The sequence below is a fragment of the Chiroxiphia lanceolata genome, chromosome 2 (assembly GCF_009829145.1).
Source record: "Chiroxiphia lanceolata isolate bChiLan1 chromosome 2, bChiLan1.pri, whole genome shotgun sequence".
Taxonomy (NCBI): Eukaryota; Metazoa; Chordata; class Aves; order Passeriformes; family Pipridae; genus Chiroxiphia; species Chiroxiphia lanceolata.
This window is the reverse complement of record NC_045638.1, coordinates 79702831-79718874: the sequence shown is the minus strand read 5'-3', so window position 1 is coordinate 79718874 and position 16044 is coordinate 79702831. Positions and strand designations below refer to the sequence as shown.

Here is a 16044-nt window from a genome sequence, read left to right as displayed (position 1 = left end):
TCAATGAAATACAAAATAAGTTATCCTTAATGGCTTGTTCACACAGAGTGGTAAAAAAAGGTTTTTTCTCTGTTACCATTACAGCCTCCTGTGAACCATAAGACCTATACAGGGATTTCCAATAAACTATATGGAGATTAGTTGCTGTTAATTTCATGTTACATCATATGATAGGAAATTATGCTGCACTAGTCTTTCTATATTTAATCATGTAAAATCCTAACTGGCTGTGATCTTTATTCACTAATTAAAGGAAGGAAAAGTCACATCTAGTTGAAGAAAGTTACAACAAATGAAATGGTGTTTGCAGTGTGCCCTTGAACGTTTGGAATTAATTTAATTGAAAAAAGTGACTAAAGGAGCAATCAAGCAAATGGAAAGAAGCACTCATAAGTAGAAAGGAAAAAATTAAGAATGTTGAATTATCAGTATAATGTATACAGAATTTATACAAGTTAGTATACTCAGCGACGGGAATTTCTATGAAAAACGTTGCAAATAGAAATGTGTGTTTCCTAACATGCAGATAACATTATGTAAAACAACATGTTTATAAAAAAATACATTGCATATATTACTAAAGTGAAAAAATATATTTGCTCAGAAACTCTGGAAGTAGTATGATTTAGTGGCCCACTTTGGTGATTAAATGTTGTGATCTATATTTGAAAATCTTTCATTTGTAACTTAAGATTGGTTGTTTATGTCTTTGGTTTTATTGTTGCTCCTGACAGATCACGAAGAGAATAACAAGATGAAAACCCCTTAACTATAACATTTCCGCTTGATTCTGTGTTTTGCCTTGATATTTCAGTATGCAGACGTGAAAGACAGCTGAGAAGTATACCAAATTAATTCTTGTGAGAATAGATGAAAGCTGACACAGAATGATTGTAGTTAATTAATCATAACCATCAACAACTGTTATCACAAACATCCCAGTTATCATGCAATTAACATGCTATGTTGAATCATATAGCAGCTCTATAATTTTCAACATAATCTTGTTATTTTACTCTGCCTATAAATATTTCTCCTAATTCACTTTGATCCAGTACTTCCGGATTTACGAGTGCAGAAAACCTACTGAAGTTTAGGGAGATTTTGGTACCTACAAATTCCCTTTCTTCTTCAAGGCTCTGAGAATAATTAAGCTTTATTGATGATACTGATGGTATTACTTGATGCTACTGAAAGTAAGTGTAACAAAATAAAGAATTCTCCAAAGCTCTGAATATACATAAGACTCCTGTGGTATCCTTCACAGACAGATTAGATTCTATAAAAAAAGAGTAGCTAATCAAGACAAAACAGTGGAAGAAGTATACCAATTTATAATTTATAAAAATCTGTATAGCATCACAGGTAGTGAATATTTTAATTGAAATGTAGTATTCCTTTTTAACAAGTATGGCGTATTAAATAAAGGAAAAAATCTATAATTTGTCTTTTATAAAACATTTTATTTTTCTAATTAATAATAATAATAAATATGAATCATCTAATTTGCAAAGGAAATTAAAAAAAAGAATTATTATACTAGATTTCACACAAGATTCTATAAATCAATTTAGGAAATAATTATATATATTTCCTCACCAGATGTCATGGTTTAACCCCAACCACCAACTAAGTACCACACAGACACTCACTCATTGCCCCACCCCCCACCCCATGGGACTGGGAAGAGAATCAGAATAAGGTAAAAGCCATGGGTCGAGATAAGAGTTTAAAAATTGAAATAAAGTAAAATAAAATTATAATAATAATAAGAAGAATAGCAAAAATAATACTTATGATAATAACGATAGTAATGCTAACTGTAAGTAAAAGGGAGAAAACAGGAAAAGAGAGAAAAATAAAACCCAAGAGAAACAACTGATGCAAAATACAATTGCCCACCACCCACTAACCAATGCCCAGCCCATTCCCCCAGCGGTGATTGGTGCCTCCTGGCCAACTCCCCTCATATTTTTTCTGAGAAAAAAAATATCTTGTAGTATCTGAGAATGATTCTTGAAGATGTTGATCTAAACATAAGAAAGTACAATATCTTGTGCCTTCTCAAACTTTTACATTTTCAGAGAGGAGTCCTAAAGCATTCTCCTGTGCTCATCATCATCTTTTGACAGCACTCCCTGAAAACATCTGTATAACCAGTTCCTTTGTTTAAAACTCTTCAATGGCTCTGCAGATATACAGAGACACAGGGTGGCTGTTGTGCAGGCTTGAAATACATAATTTCTTCTCTGTACTTGCTCTATTTCTGTTTTTGCATAATAACTTCTTTGAGAAAAAAATGACCTTTTTCAGGTTGTGTCACACTCATCAGTGTAGGATTCAAAAGCTTTCTGGTAATAAATAATAACAGCAACAATGATAATAAGCATGATACTTTCTAAAATATTTGAATCTTGCCCTTATTTTGTCACCTAAAAGTCATATGGTAATGTGATTTTTGAAAATTCACAATATACATTTCCCATTATCAACGGTGAGACGATGATTCTGTCATGGTAGAAACCTTTTTGTAAGAGTTATCTTTCACATTTTTTCTAGTTAATGTTTTCAATATTAAAAGTTATTCTTAGGTCCAATGAGTGACTCTAATAATACAACTCCACCTACTTAATCTGGTATTCCTAGAAAATAGGTGTATGCCAATTCAATGTGATCTATTAATTTATTTGGACACTTGGTTATCCTGTGAGTATTGTATTTAATTCATCCAATGTAAAAGTTCCCTATGCAATCACTCATGATGTCTTTTCAATACCTACCTTTTGTCCTTCCATAGTTCGTGTTTGTTGGCTATTAAACAGAACATGTGTATTTTCCATTGTTTAGAGTGTACAGTCAAACCATATTTTTGATTTAGGTTATAATGGGATTTTGAGAAACATTTTCTAATGGAATTCTTTTCCCTGTAAATCTTACCTTTTTTAAAGAGCTACAATTCCTGTTCAAGTCTACTTATTAATCCTGGCTTTCAAATACAAGGAGAGGAAGGCTACCCTCTCTCAGTGACAATGCAATAAATAAGTTTGTCCTTGGCATGACAGAAGAATCTTACCTTGTGTAGAGCTATTTTTACCTTATTGGAAAGAATATTGCCTGTTTTATACTTATCTTTAGGTATCTTCAGGATATGTCTTTAAACATTTTAATACATATCATATTATGTCCATTTTAAACTCCATAATAAATTTGCATATAAAATAGTTTAAACAGAACTGAACTGGCAGAGGACAATATTCTGGACCAATCTAATTTCTACTTCAAAAGTAAATTGACTGGTTTAAGTCGCTGACAATGAAGTACAGAGCCTTCCACAGCTTCCATACCAGGTTTACCAGGTTTCCATACCAGCCTTACCATTACCAATGGTTTTCACCTTTAATTTGATCCTAATTTCATAGCAATTATCAATGGACTGTTGTCTGGGTCTCAAAAACCTACCACATCCCTGTTGCCCCCATTAGCTGTAGCCAACTGATGAACACAGCGAATGAATGAGCACACCTGAAACGCAAACTACGGTGAAGATGAATTGGAAGGCTATTAAGTGATAAAAACTGCTCCAACTTTTGTACAAGTCCTTCTGCCAATGGCAGAACATTTCTCCTTTTACTCAGATGTTCATTTTGTTGTTAGACCTGCAAAGCTTTTCAGTTGCTTTTACTGCTTTAAGATTTTTCCCGTTTATTTCCTGTTACTCTCTTCACTTTCTGCAGAAGTGTTTTCTTTTCTCTTGAGCCTTATTTAAACTGATACTCTTATGGTGGTGGCATTCTTCCACAATGCCCATCAATACATATGTACGTGTGCTGAGAGAAACCCACTTTTCAGCTCCTTTCCAAACAATGGGAATAGCCACTGCAGAGACAGCCACACTACCCATCAGCTGCTTTGGATAAGAGATCTGGATGGTTTTCCCAAGTTTATAACTTCTCTCAAAGATTGAGCTAATTATACCTGCAGTGTAAATAGGATATCCAGAAAGGATTGCACCAAATCCATTGGATTTAATGTCTGGCATCTTCACTAGCTCTGGAATTTCTGTACTATTTCCTTTTCACAGTGAAGTCCACTCTTGTGTCACAGGTTGTACTCTAGTGATGCTATATAAAATTTTTGAATTGAATATGTTTTTTCAGCAGTAAAGACAATTGTGCTACTCCTGCCACACAATCCATCTAAATGTCTTTTGTATGTTTTGCATATATATTGTTAATAATGAGTTACATTTAGCATGGTGACTGACACTTAGCTACATATTTTCAAAGTGTTTCTCATGTTAAAGAGTATAGAAGTTATGTAGCTAAACCCCCGGAACTGCTTTGAAAATGAGAGTAGGTGTTATCATGTTTGCCACTAGCATTGAGATAAGAGGAAATTAATCTTTCAGGGTCGAAAATAAACACCTAGGGAGCACAGGAAGGCATTTTCTTATCAATCACCTATATGCATCATAAGATGATAAAGGACAGATTCATTCTGTGTGGGGCTATCTGACATGTTATATGTGTTACAGGTTTATACTGCAAAAATAATACTGAACCGATGGCCAGCACTGCTGTGTGAGAGATTACAGTTCCCACCTCTAAAGCGGGATCTTTCTTTTATTATCTACCTCTTTAGAGTTTTAAAGTAAAATGATAGGGTTTTGTATAAATTTTTAGTAGCTGTCTTTCTTTTTTTTTCAGTGGGGATAGATATAAAATGACTAGGATTTACAAGAAATTAATTAAATTTTCCTTTAATTTGATTTTTCCATAAGTCCATTTGGACTTATTATTTTAATGTGGAGGAACTGCAAGCATGATCCTTCACCTTTCCTTCCTTTTAAGCTTTCCTACATTTATTTACTTTGCAGCTAAATCCCTTCTTTTGTACCTGTTAATCTTTTTTCTACTGTATGCTGACAAGAAATCCAATTCAGAATTGACAGATAGCCAAAAAGAGCTGAAATTTAAAGCACTTTGTTACTGTCCTCCTTTAGACTGAAACTAATCGATTTGAACAAATAGAAACTTGAGTCACATGTAGTACTTTTATTTTTAATTTTCATTCGGTGAAAAAAAAGTATATTTGTCCATCACTGTGCATTTTCAAAGCAGGAAACAGAAAAGAAAAATATCTTGGTGTTGCTATAGCTAATTGAAAAATAACATTCAATCACCTGAGGACTTGATTAAGAAAGGTTTTCGTTGCAAGATGTTCTCCCATCCAAACCAATTATATGTATGAAGGGATACACTAGCCCACTATTTTCTAAACATAAAATAATAATAATTACTTTTCTGCAGAATACACTATCAAGTAACATGCATTAGAAGACATTTTTAAGTGATATTACATCAGCATGTATTATAACTCATGATGTGCTTATTTAAAAATGCAATAATTTTTTTAAAAATTTAATTATCTATCTATTAGCAACATTTTGCAATATATTTTTAATGTGGACCTATTATTTGTTAAAATTCTACTGGATCCCACCTACCTTTCCTCTATTCAAATATGGTATCTATCATTGAAATCAAAGCACTGACTCATTTTGACCAAAGACAGCACAAATTTAGATACATTTAAATTTTAGACTTCTACCTGTGCCCAAGTCATCTGTAAGAAATGTGAAAAAGCATTTGGACAGTGTCTTTCTACTTAAAAATGTGCACCTAGTCCCCATTATGAAATTTATTAAAAATCAACTTATATTACTTTTGAAAATCATTGAACTTTGATTTTATGCTCTACTGGGCATGGAGCAAGATGTGGAGTTTCAGCATCTGACAGAGAACTGCCAACTGAGCGCAGTTAAGACAATGATAATTCTGCTCCACCTGTTGAAACTCTTTGGTGCTGTCTGGCTCATCCCAGAACTCAGGGCTGTAAGCAGAAATTAAGAGGTAAGGCTACAAGTCATTGAATGTCGATGAGATGGCCCCATTGTTTCACACTTCAAATCCTCATTTACTGCTTGCTGAAGCTTCTGTGTCCTTTTCAAAGATATCTTTGGTACCCTTGGTGCTGGTCTCTTCACCTTGATCCACAACAAATAGAAATGTCTCTAGAAAATCTTTGAGTGAAGGGAGGCTTTAAACACCATCACAGGAACTGAGGAATGAGTGAGGCACCAGTCTGGCAGCAGAACTGAGCTGCCACATAACTTCTGCTACAAATAAACATGCTATAGCATAGCTATACACCCCAAATGTGAATCTGGGTCTAGTGTTGTCTGCAGTAAATGGAATGATAAGATCTTCTGGTTGAGAGGCTTTAAATGAATACAATGAACTGCTTATAGCAGTGCCCTTCAGCCTCATTGAAAACTTTTTGTTCCAAAAGTGAAATATTTCTTATTGCCCTGCTGGACAGAAAGTTTTGGAGGGAAAATATATTTATGCACAACTGGATTGTGCTTATAACACCAGAGAAAGCAGAAGGAAAGTATTTAAAAGAGTAAACTTGCTCTAGAGCAGATTTGGGTTTAGAACCAATCTGCTGATGATTTTCCCAGATTCTTGTCATCACAATGTGCAATGTGCAGCTGATGCCGGCAACATCATCAGTCTGGATTTTAGCCAAGGTATTCTCTCCATTGTATTTCTTTTCTCATTTCTATTGAGGGAAAAAAACAAGCATGATATGGTAAAAAGAAATAAAATCACTATTAAATGTTTTTGTAAATGCCATATATATATATTGTCTGCTGTTTTTCTTTTGATAGTGTATCCAAGTGCACTAAAAAGAGTAATAAGGTGCTGATGAAACATGGAATTTTTTGTAATGGAAATAGATTTATTTTTCAGGCCCTTGTATTATAGATTAAGGTATGAAAAAAGGAACAGTCAGCTTTACAAGAGGAAATAAAATTTTAGTCACAGTAGCCACAAAATTTAAAATCTTTGGTGTGTAACTAAAATGCTCTGTTCTTTTGATAGATCTGGGAAATTTTAGTGGTCGGACAAGAAGTGCGGTCTCTGTACGTGAAGGTCAAGGAGTTGTTCTAATGTGCTCCCCTCCACTTCATTCTCCAGGTATAGTAGGCTGAAGCTTGTATGCATGCTGGTCCTTTACATTTTGCTCATTATTGAATTACTTCTTTTAGAATTTAGAAGCCTTCAGAAATTGCTCCAGTTCCTAGTGTCCTGATACTTTTGCTGAATACAAATTGTCTTTTTTTTTTTTTTAAGTAGTACAACCATGATTTTGGTTGCTTCTTTTTGCCTGTATAGCTCTATATTTGCATGTCATATAACACGTGGAGACATGATGTTTGTTTTTCAGTAGATGCGGTACGGCCTACCCTTTTCCTCTCTGGGAAACGAGGTCTGTACTGAGGGGATTTTTCTACCTTGAAATTTGAGGCCTGGAGAAAAGTCACATAGCAGATGGAAGAGCTTCAGAAAATAAAATCTCCTCTAAGTTTCTGTTAGAGAAATGTGTTCAGTTTCTATTTATATTGCAATGATTGTTATTACTGTACTACAGTTATCAATGCCATCTCTCTGCTTTTCTCTCTTCTGAGTAGATTCTCTTGTTGTTGTTGCCTCTATAATCTCTTTCTGAGTTTGACACTACAGTCTGTGTGATAGAATTGAGCACATGATATTAAGGCTTGATCATGATAAGTAAACTGAGAGAGAAAGACAGAAAGAAACGGTTTCAATACTGCTGAATTTGATTTCCCCAAACAAACGGAGAGTATAAGGATAGATGAACATCAACAGTGAGTGAAGTTGTCATGCACCTTTTAAGAGCTTCCACAAAATGCACCTTACATATCATCAAAATATTTAGATTTTTTTTTCCCTGAAATTATGCTTCTGAACTTTTATTTAGTCAGATTCTAACACAGTGTTCTACTTTTACACAGACATTACCTTTGGTGGTGAAAAGCTAGTATCTTTCGTTTTCATCAGTGGGCCAGCAAAAGCCCTGCAGTGGAAAATACTGTGCCAACAAACAACATTCAACTGCTTTAGTTTGTATTGTTTGAGCGTCAGTAGACTATGCCAGCAGAAAAATGACTACAGAAAAATATTTTTATCCTCTGTTGTCATAATTTTTTCACCATAACTAGGCCAGGTAAGGTTCTGCAGCGTGACAGAGTAATCACTGAAAGCTGAAAAATTACATTGATATGCAGAGTAAACATAAAATCATATGAATGGGAAGGGGACTTGGCCTCCCTTTCTTTTGTTTATTATGTAATGCATGTAATGCATTTTTTCAACAAAAAGGTTGTCAATGGGTGGAACAGTCTGCTGAGGGAAGTGGTGAAGTCATCATCCCTGTAGGTATTTAAAACATGTGAAGACAAGGCTCTTAAGGACATGGTTTACTGATGGACTTGACACTGCTGGGTTAATGATTGACTCGATGATCTTAGAGGTCTTTTCCAACTTAAATGACTCTATGATTCTATCACATGCAATTTCCTTCTAACTCCTTACTTACGAAGCACTGGGGAGCTGTAGGTCCTTGTGGTACTGCAGTGGGACTACAAGTGGTATTAGTACCATAGCTGAAGTCTCCTGATAAAGGGGAGAGCTACCTCCATGGGCCTGGTAATGTTTCAGCAATAAATCATTCCACAAAGCTCTGACAATAAGGTACAAGACATTGATGAAAATTGCCCACCACGTTAGAGTCCTTTTGTAAAAAATAATTCTGGATAAAAAGTGAACTTTCAGGGAGAATGTGTAAATTCAGTTCTGAAATTAGTCAGTAAATATGTAATTAATTTCCATGTGAAAAGATCTTTTGCAGAGCAGAGGTATTTCAAGGATTTGTGTGCAGGAACATCTGAAATATATTCTTTTTTTTTTTTTTAAGCATTCGGTTTCTGAGTACTCCATTTTAGTTTTTGTGTCTGGTTTACAAAGATGGTATTATGTTCTAAATAGTTCTTAGAAATTTTGACCCTTAAAATCACCTGAAAGACAAACTTTCAAGTGAATACTAAGCTATTGTAGTGAATATATCTAAGCTAAATATTATTTAAAGCATGTTTACAATGTGTGAACAACTAAAATTAACAAGACCATGAGTTAAGGGAGTGTTTTTGATGATAGAGAATTTTTTCTGGATGAACACTGGACACTTTGCTATATTGATGTATTCACATTGATCAGCACCTTTAGAAATAATTTTCACTTACTTATCACAGGAGATAAATCCATGATACAATATCAAGTCTAATAATTCTCCACACCCTTGTAAGTAACTTGTCCTTCAACAGAATCCCATTCCTCAATCTCTACAATCAATAACTACATATGCACTTGCCTAAGAATTTCAAGATTGAGCCCTTTTAGAAAATGACATTATCATTGTGGGAAAACAAAGATGACTTAGTGAAAGAATACTGTATTAAAAGAGATATGAATTTTAACATGTTTTCAAAAAGAGGATAAAGTAAATAATTCTGATGAAATAGTACCTACATTCCATTCTTACAGAATACAGTTCTTGAAAAGCCAGAAAGCCTTTACAAAGCACCACTGACTGAAAAAATACTACACTAATATCTTTTGACAAGAATTTAATCAGAAAACAATTTTCATATGTATATCAACTCGATTTTTGTTTATTTATTCTGTGAAATGTTATCAAGAGGTAATACATTAAACAAACAAACACACGCAAAGCTGTGATATATATCGATTATTCATGTAGGCTTTCATTACATTGTTGTCCAAATATTTTACAGGGAAAATAAGAGGGAATGGAGGGTGGTAAGCATACTTGTAATAGATTCTGCATATTTGCAGTGGAGGTTCAGATAACAGAATTATCTCTTGAATATAATAAATGAGCTTTTTAAGTCATTTTCATCTGTGCTGAGAAATAGCTAAACAGCAAAATGAGACAGTTTTTGGAGAGAGACATTATCCCCTCTTTCAGAATGATGAAGGAAAATATGTTCAATGAAAAGGTTTTTGTGCTGATTCCTTAAGGCAGTCACCAGCAGATTCTCACCTTCTGCTTTTTCTGGACCATTACTCCAAAAAAATGCTGCCTCTACCTGCGTTGGGAACCCTATATCATTTTGATGTGTCTACTCAAGAAGCTTTCCCACCAACACTGTCTTTGTTGTAAATCCTTAACTTGCCCCTTGTGAAATATTAAATGTGGACAATTGATCATTCATAAACATAACATTTTGTCTTTTTTTTTCTTCTTTAAACATAATATTTGATTCTTCCCAATTAGTTTTTTTTCTCCAAGATGGAATTCCTAGACAGTTAACTCTTAGGTGTCCTTGCCAAGTAAGAGGTTCATTAATTACCAACTGCTTAAATAACAAGCTTTGTTTGATGTTTCAAATTTAAAAGGCCTCCAGTGTTTTGTTTCCATAAACAGGATTACAGTTTTTCATTGTGTTATTCTAAAGGATGTAAATATAGGGTTTTATTCAGTCATTTAATCATCTTAATTACAAGGTTTACCATAGCGAGATTAAAAATGAATGGAAGTCTTCATCCAGATTTACATGTTTCCTTCAGAATTAATACTTTCAGCTGAGCTTTTTAAGGCTTTTATTCAAGGCTTTCATCATGAGCCTAACGGAGAACGACAACTCCCATTGTTAGAATGAGAACAGCTTTGATGCACGCAGGGGAAGGCAGATGTGTACTCCATCCTGCCTCAAAGGGATGCTGCCCTCTGGAGGCAACACTGCTACATAATCTTTCCACAGCATGTAACATCTGTACAGATGTTAAACTAGAACTTTTTTTTAATCTCTTTCTAAAAGACAAAGCTGATCTTACCCAGATTGGAAACTGTGCTGTAAACTGCATCTTTTATGCGTCTTTTTTAGTGTTGCAAAGCCTGTACTTTTTATGAGAAATGTTTCACCAAAGATGATTAATGCGAGTGCCATGAGGATTACAGTCCTTCCCATGCATGTCTGGGAAGACATCCATGGTTTGGATGTCTACACAGTTGCTGCTAAACTTGCAAGTTACTAAAATAAAACTCTTTCTACCAAGGTCCAGGAGTTTTTGTCCTGTTCTTCTGTTACCTACACAGCTGTCCTAGTCCTCATATTAATTGGAGAAACTCACATCAAATAATTTTTTTTTTTAAGTTGTTCTGAGCTCCTATTTGTGTGTACACAGAAAACCACTTTGAAAGCAAACACAAACCAATCACTTCTCCCTGCTCAGGGTCTGCAAAATGAATCCGTATTTGCATTAAAATTGCAACTTTGGGCTGCAGCTTCACTACTAGTAGGAAACCAAGTCCAACTGAAGTACAATAGCTCTCTAGTTATAACTCCCCTTGTTAGAACCTGCACAAATTATACATAGAAATAACAAGATAGGCTCTAAATTACCTCATTCAGGTACAGAATTGTTAGTAGGCTTCTCCAGGTAAATTAGTCATGATAACAAGATTGTTATATGTGGGCTGGACTGCTCTCAGAATGCTCATTAGCTTGTTTACAGGCAATTGGCTCAGGTATCTGCATGCAGGACATAGCAAATTCTATTCTGAAGATGTCCCTGCACCCTCTGGCTCTCCATTTACTAAACAGATTTTGGGAATGCAATTCACAAATGCCCGTCTATATGTAGGATGTAGGTCAGAAGGTTATTATACAGTTGTGGATTCAGTTCCAGATTCAGACACCTAACAGTGGCATTTCAGTGCACAACGCTGGAGCATTCTGCTCTTTATCTGCATCTAGAGTTTATCAGTTTCTTTAAAATTCTAGGAATCCTTCATTATCTTAGATTTCTACATGTCCAGCTCTCTCTAGACATGAGTGGATGATACTTCATCATATTAACCTGTCGCTACAAGTGAGATTTCTTCTGACCATGATCTGTCGTGTCAATATAGGACTGCATTATGTATTGATGTATTAAACAGTAAAGTAACATCAAGGTTTTTTTCTATCATACGTTCTTTCAAATCCGACTTTTCAAATCGGCTTTAGCATAGAAAGCTATATAGTTTGCTTCCAGGAGAAACTAATATGTACATGAAAGGGATATTTTTCCTCTCACCTTGAGATCAAGGAGGACTGTTTTGCTAGTGCCTGTCAAAGCACTGGTCACTCAAAGTATTAACGAAACAACAGCTGGATAGGTCATGCCTCCAATCATGACTCTCCCATAAACCAAACAGAACTTATTAATCAGTCAGTACCTTCTATTAGTAGTTTGTAGAGGTCAATATACTGGTGATGGCAAATAGAGCATTTCACATTCACTGGACATAATTATCAACTCCTCCTAACTGCTAGGCTTGTTGGGAAGGTAGAACTGTCCAGTTCCCCCATATGTTTCTCCTTCTACTAGCAAAAGTGCGATTGAGAGGAACACTGATGTTTGGACTTTGGTTTTTTGGATTGGTTTGTTTGTTTATTTTTCTCCTTGAAACTTGCATTTATGTAATAATGGAAGCTAAATCCTAGTATTTTAGACTTAAGAAATAGTTGGCCTGTACTGAGGGGATCTATATGAAGACATACAGAAAACTCATCTTAACAGTTTGGTTTCTCCCATAATTCCATGCTGTACTTTGTTCTTCACTCTTTTTGATTCCTAGTAGGAGCATGATTCTGGGTAACAGAAACAGGTCACTTAAGTAACATTATTAGAAAATTATCGCTTATTACACAGGACAGGAAAGTTTATTTAATTTAAAAGCAAGATGGCACAACTTCTTTATCTCTTCTTTACTTGTCTATAACTTATAAATTATCATAATGTACACACAAAATATTTTGAAACCACTATTTTGAGAGCCACATGTATCAAATGAATGAGTTAGCTGTCATAAGTTGAAGGGTTCCTACACTTCCCTATTAGACTTTACTATAACCTTATGGTTATATGACTTCTATGAAACTCTAATGAAGCTTAAATTTTGCTTTTCAAAAATGGGAGAAGGAGAAAAAGTGTTAGAAGACAGGTTCACAGTCCTTTAAATTCTTTGTTCCTGTCCTAATTCTGGATTAATTTCATGGGGTCATCCTGTCTCTTCAACCATCACATTTTTCCCCGGATGAATCGTAAAGGTGTTTCGCTCTAGCATTCTCTATTTTGTCACTTGTACTAGACTGTTTTTGGAACTTTCATGTCTAGTAGTGTTAATTCCCGTGTGTGTTATCATTAAAGTGAACGTCCATGACCTCTGTCAGTGCTCAATATAGGAATCTGTGTTCTTTATTTGTGCAACTGATTGATGACTATGCTTTACTTTTCATTATGGAATGAACAAACACAATTAACTTTTTTCTTCTATGGTCTTTTCATTACTCAATATATGACCAGTAATTTTGCTGCTGACTTCCCTAGAGCATTTTTTAAGATTTCTTTCCTCAATCTTGTTGAAGGCATGCATCTGAGGATATGAAATTTAGGAGTTGGGGAATTATAGAATTTTCCGTAGGGCAACATTCTAACAAGCTATGTTTGCCAGTGAGGAGTTACTTCCGGTCTGTTGGCAATGTGTTGATATTAGATTTTAATTACATTTTAATAATCAAAATGTACCCTAAATCCTAAGCAATGTCTGTATAGTAGGTATATGGATAAATAATTCTTGATTTTCTCTCTTTTGGTTGGTTGGTTTGGTTTGTTGGTTGGTTGTTTTTTGGTTTGTTGGTTTGGTTTTTTTGGGGGGTGTTTTTGGGTCTTTTTGTTTGTTTGTTTGTTTTTTAATTTGAAAAGTAATAAATGAACAGAAATTTATTACTGGTCCAACTGTAGTAAATTCTCCCAAGGAACTTGTAATTCGATAGTTAAAAAAAAACAAAACAAAACTTTTCCAATCCCCTTAAAAATCTTCCCCATCCCCTTAAAAACACTAATAATTCTTTCAAAAAATACACTAAATTACAGAAGCAAGTGCAAGTTTAATGTCCCTAGACCCACTGGATCACTCACTGGAACTGTTCTTCCCCTCAGGGTCTATGAAAACGTAATAATAGGATGGTTGACCTTGCCCAATTAAGGTAGCAGACAACCACGGATGAAGGGGCAGCCCTGACAGGGCTCTGCTTAAGAGACGTATGCTATAGTTTTGCAGTCACACTGGTGTCAACATATATTACCCCAGCTGCCAGTTCAGGAGAAAGAAAGTGGATACCAAGAAAAGAGGGTGGAAGCATGGGAGATTAATTAATTTTAAAAACGCATTGAGTGTGTTGGCCCTCAGGCTCATGCTCTATTGCCTCTCAAGTGCCAGCTGTATGTGACTATTTGTCTACACCTTGACAAATGGGACAACAATGATGAAAAGTTTCTGCAGTGGGCAAGCTCTTCCCTCGAGACAAGTTACTAGCCTGTTACTGAGATGTCCCAACAAATTAGACATAACTATCAGGAACCTCTTAGTCTAGGGATTAAATCAGACAGCATTGTCCTGCCAGGTTTAACAGAAATGGATGCTTATGATATCACATTCGCTTCTCTGCAGCTAGTATAGTAAAGGTACCAATTAAAGTGTTGCAAAACCACTTTCTGTGGCACTGGTTACATAGTTTCTAAAACAACGGCATCACAATGCTCATATATTTAAGACTGTAGTAGTATACAGCAGTTACTGACTCAGAGGTAACTGCTCTTGCACGTTTGACCCTCTCGTTATAACCTTTCCATTAGAATCTGTTTGTTATTTAGTTCTGATGTTTTACTAAGCCGATGTCTGGAAGAATACCATTTTACAAATATGCCAGTTAGCTAAATGTCAGAAACCCCGGTCCGTTTAAGACAGGAAATTCCTAATTAATCCCAATTACCTCTCCACTTCATATCACAAAAAGCAATAGAGCAAGAGCACACATGGTAATGACTGTAACCAAGGAGAAGAAGCCAGAAATGCACTGCTGATCAGACAGCTGAAACAAGAGGAAATGCAAGAAGGAGAAAGAGATGAGAAATTATTTATTAAAATGACTCTGGATTGTAGCTTTTTCTTCCATTACCATTGTGATGAAATCATAAAGGATGTAAAAAAAGAAAAGAAAAGGATTAAACCAGTGGATTTTTCAGAAAAAGTTATTCTTCCATTATTAACTGAATTCAATGGTGATTCTGATAGTGATGACTACTTTAAATGTTAGGAGGTCAGTTTTGATTCAGGAGAAGGCTTTGGACTGAACTGATCTGAGTTCTGTTAGATTCCATTAAAAAGTTTTCCTATATAATAAAGTCAGTTATTCCTTATTTTGTAAGTATGAAATGAAAGTGAACTTACAACCATTTGAGGTGATACAAAGCTTAATGAGACATAGATTTTCATATAGCCTGCTTTAATCAGTTCAGGAAGATTGTTCCAAATAAATGAAGCAGTACGAAAACAATTCTTTTTGGGATATCTAGTTCACATTTTTCTTTTTCAAAGTGGAAACTCGAAATTGTTTAGAATTATATCTCTGTGTGTATTTATGGTTTTTATCCTACCCAATGCAATTATAACTGGTATGAAGGTAGCTATAACTTAACAGTAAATATGTTAAAGGCAATTGCTTAGATTTTTCAAGGAGAAAATGACTGAATAGGTATAAGCGTAATATCATAAAGGTCAGACAAAAATCTGATTACAGTCAAATCTGAACTCCTGTGCAGCAGCACATGTACATCCTTTATCTTCGAACAAAAAAAGATGTTTTCCAAAACAATAAAAGTGAAAAAGCGACTTCTTTTTGACCACAATGGCATCCTTTTAACAATTTAATAATTAATACCACACATAATTCTGATAGTTTGATTGCCCACTTCTATCTCCTGTGCTCTCACACTATGTTTCAATATGGTAAAAATCATTGCTGATGACTTCATTAACCAGTTAATATAATTCCTGTAGTATCAGTATTACTACCCTAGAGTGGGGAATCTGCAACCAGAAAATTTCACTTAATTTATTGGTTTACCAAAGCATTAATTTGCAGGGTGTTTTCTTCTTTCTATAATTGAGAAAGTATCTTATAGGAGACTGCAGGGATAAAAGTTCAGAAATAAAAAGGGATAACAGAAAGAAGGATTTAGATAATACTGATAAATGATTTGCCTC

General features: G+C 34.8%; 1 protein-coding gene across 6 annotated transcripts in view; it reads left to right on the top strand.

The window, feature by feature from the left end:
- Nucleotides 1-16044, top strand: part of CNTN5 (contactin 5) — a 614386-nt gene that overhangs the window by 432424 nt on the left and 165918 nt on the right. For all 6 annotated transcript variants that reach the window (XM_032680305.1, XM_032680306.1, XM_032680307.1 and 3 more), the window contains one exon: nucleotides 6948-7043. In XM_032680305.1, the coding sequence (XP_032536196.1) occupies nucleotides 6948-7043 (96 nt within the window). The remainder of the gene's footprint in view (nucleotides 1-6947; nucleotides 7044-16044) is intronic.